Here is a 2,658-nt window from a genome sequence, read left to right on the forward strand (position 1 = left end):
GGGAGGTGTGGGGTTGACCCGTGGGAAGGTCCGGTGCCATATTGACTGCCATCGTGGTACTCTTCCAACTATGTCCTTAAGCGTGCTGCAAAATCACAGTGCCATCGCCATCATAGCGGATCCTTACCAGGTACCCGCCAGGAACGGAAATTGGGTCACCAATAGGTTTAAAATGCCACACGAGGGCCTCGTGTGGTTTACTGAATCTTCTACTGAATATTTTACTGAATCTTTTGAATTATGTATTTATTCTCATACTTCAAGTATTCATTAAAAAATGAATACAACATAAAAGTTAATTGTACGTTTTTGTAAAATTAGTTCTATAAAATACATGAAGCTTATATATGCAGGGCATCCTAATTTTACAATAATTTCTACTGACGACATTGTTAGGCTAAGCCATTTTCTAATCTAAGAGATTTTTAGTATATATTCCTCCGAATCCAGCTGGTGTATTTAATCACACTGGTGTACACCCCAGGAACGTTCTTCAAACCACACTTGGTTGGGCCAAAGCTTACAATACCTATCAGGTAATAGCGATCATTCATCCGTACCATCAAAGCTCCTCCGGAATCACAGCTACAAGTTCCTGTTCCACGCCACTCGCTTGCACAAAGTTGTCCATCTGTCAGTTTCACACCCGACACTTTGTACGATTCGGAGCACCCATTCAGATCTTCAAGTTCCAGCTGCACCTTCAATTTCACAGTACTGGCCGATCCTAAAAACGTTGCGTAGAATAATTGAACGTTTGGAAACATGTCCCGACCACTTACCAGTTTTCGAGCGACCCCAACCCGCTGAAATACCCGTTTTTAAAGTATTAAATAACGAACGACCCATTTCTGGTAAGGGCAACTGAATTGGTCGAACGAAGGCAGTTGGCTGAACGGCATTCATCAATCTGATCAGAGCAATATCGTGGTACTGGCTCAATAGACGAGTAACGTAGCCTTCGTGAACAATTATCTGCTCCACAAATATGTCCAAGGGTGGAGTTCCGCATTGGACCTTGTCGCAGTCCACGTCTGGGCTTTTAATATCGAATTCGCCCAACCGAACGAGGGATCTGAAACAGAGTTAGATGGTTAATTTATCTCGACCAGCGAACTAATGTGTGAAATAGATTCAACATCTCCCAGGTACGAGGAATGGCTTTCACGCAGTGGGCCGCCGTCACCACGTAACGCTCGTGGATCAATGTTCCGCCGCAGTGGAATCCATAGACGCCGTATAATTTGCGATACTGGATCAGAGCAGACCAAGGAAACTCGGTCAAAGTGGTTTGCTGGAAACCCGTTTCATCTGCTTGAGGTTCAACCTTTGGTGTTGTAAATCTGGTAGTCTTAGAAGTTGTCCTAAAGGTTTTCGTAGTTGTTGCTTTTGCTTTTGCAGTAGTAGAAGCTGTTGTTGGCAATCTTCTCCAAGAGCTTGAAGTTCTACGAGAAGAACCTATTGCAGGGGTTTTCATCGTAGTTGTAAAATACGACGGTTTCCCATAATTGATGGCATTTACATCAATTTGGCTCGTTCGACCTTCAGTACAGCAAACCTTGAACGAATAAATATTATAAACCACTGCACGTCGAACAAAACTGCACAAGAACTCACCAACGGATTTTTTGAATACCTTCCACACAAACTATCCGCCAATCGTTCACTTTGCCTTATGGATTTGACGGGAGTGCGCCAAATATCGCCCATTGAATGGCATTTGGACAACTTTACACACCGTCCAGCTAATCCGTCTAAATCTATGCACTGATCACGATAAGTTATGCATTCGATGACCCCACATAAAAGCACTGCGAAAATTAGTACCACTGCAGTCGGTGATGCCATTTCCCTACAAGCATTGGAAGATGATAATTATTCGGATTAAATTTTTCGTTGGCTTGTTATACTTTGCCTTACGGACTGGCCTTGACCGGAGGATTTTCGCAACTGAGCCACATTTTCGGGAAGTATTTGTTTACCAACTGGCACAAAAGGGTCTCTTTGCTGGGAGTAGCGTTCCTCGAGATAAGTAGTACGCAGTCTCATTAGCATAACCAGTGTCATGGGGAGGTCGTTTACACTTCCAAACTATTTGAATCGTTCAAAATTTTGCGTTTATGTTTCTATTTTTGCTTCTAGCCGCACCGAATGACTTTATAGTCTTCTGATAGAACGAGTTTTCGGAAGAAGTGCTGAAGTGGCAGCTCTCGTCTCGCTTTTGTCATTCTATGGATAGTTTTCAAAATTACACTCATGAAAAAGGTGATTTAAACAGATAGTGGAATCATTCATTTTTTTTCGGGCAGTTCTAGTGGGTTTAACAGCCCTCACTAGTAGACAACATTTACCGGGCTATTCTTATTCACTTTTCAAGTGGAGGCTCGCCACTCGATCACAGTGGTTCAAGTTCGGAAAGTTTATTCATTGTTTTTTTTTCGGTTTGAAAATGTGCTCATATTTTAACAATAATATTAACTCAATAATTGTAATAATCATAGTTAACAAAATAAAAAAAATAATTGAAAGAAAATCATTGTATATTGGAAGTATGTATTAGTTTTGCAAGGATGGAAAACATATATCAAATAAATTTTTTTGAATTTTTTTTAATACCATGGCTTCTGCTGAGGTTTAAAGTTTTTCCTTACGCCCATT

At 41.1% G+C, this 2,658-nt stretch overlaps 1 protein-coding gene across 2 annotated transcripts; it reads right to left on the minus strand.

Annotated features, from left to right (window-relative positions):
* Positions 1-248: 248 nt before the first annotated feature.
* On the minus strand, positions 249-2,299 carry LOC134224768 (CLIP domain-containing serine protease B4-like). Of its 2 annotated transcripts, none has more exons than XM_062704334.1 (5): positions 1,921-2,299; positions 1,618-1,852; positions 1,140-1,558; positions 783-1,075; positions 249-727 (listed from the first exon to the last, which is right to left on the minus strand). In XM_062704334.1, the coding sequence occupies exons 1-5, from the start codon at positions 1,959-1,961 to the stop codon at positions 426-428; spliced, it is 1,290 nt and encodes a 429-aa protein (XP_062560318.1). In that variant the 5' UTR covers positions 1,962-2,299; the 3' UTR covers positions 249-425. The 2 variants fall into 2 exon arrangements, with proteins under 2 accessions (XP_062560318.1, XP_062560319.1); XM_062704335.1 differs by having other exon boundaries at positions 1,911-2,299.
* Between the last annotated feature and the right edge of the window lie 359 nt (positions 2,300-2,658).

The sequence above is a fragment of the Armigeres subalbatus genome, chromosome 3 (assembly GCF_024139115.2).
Source record: "Armigeres subalbatus isolate Guangzhou_Male chromosome 3, GZ_Asu_2, whole genome shotgun sequence".
Taxonomy (NCBI): domain Eukaryota; kingdom Metazoa; phylum Arthropoda; class Insecta; order Diptera; family Culicidae; genus Armigeres; species Armigeres subalbatus.

Coding starts and splice junctions, on each gene's coding strand:
- LOC134224768 (XM_062704334.1), bottom strand. CDS start 1,961: ATGTGGCTCAGTTGCGAAAATCCTCCGGTCAAGGCCAGTCC. Junction 1,853..1,920: donor CCTCCGGTCAAGGCCAGTCC/GTAAGGCAAAGT, acceptor CAATGCTTGTAG/GGAAATGGCATCACCGACTG. Junction 728..782: donor TTGGGGTCGCTCGAAAACTG/GTAAGTGGTCGG, acceptor CAACGTTTTTAG/GATCGGCCAGTACTGTGAAA.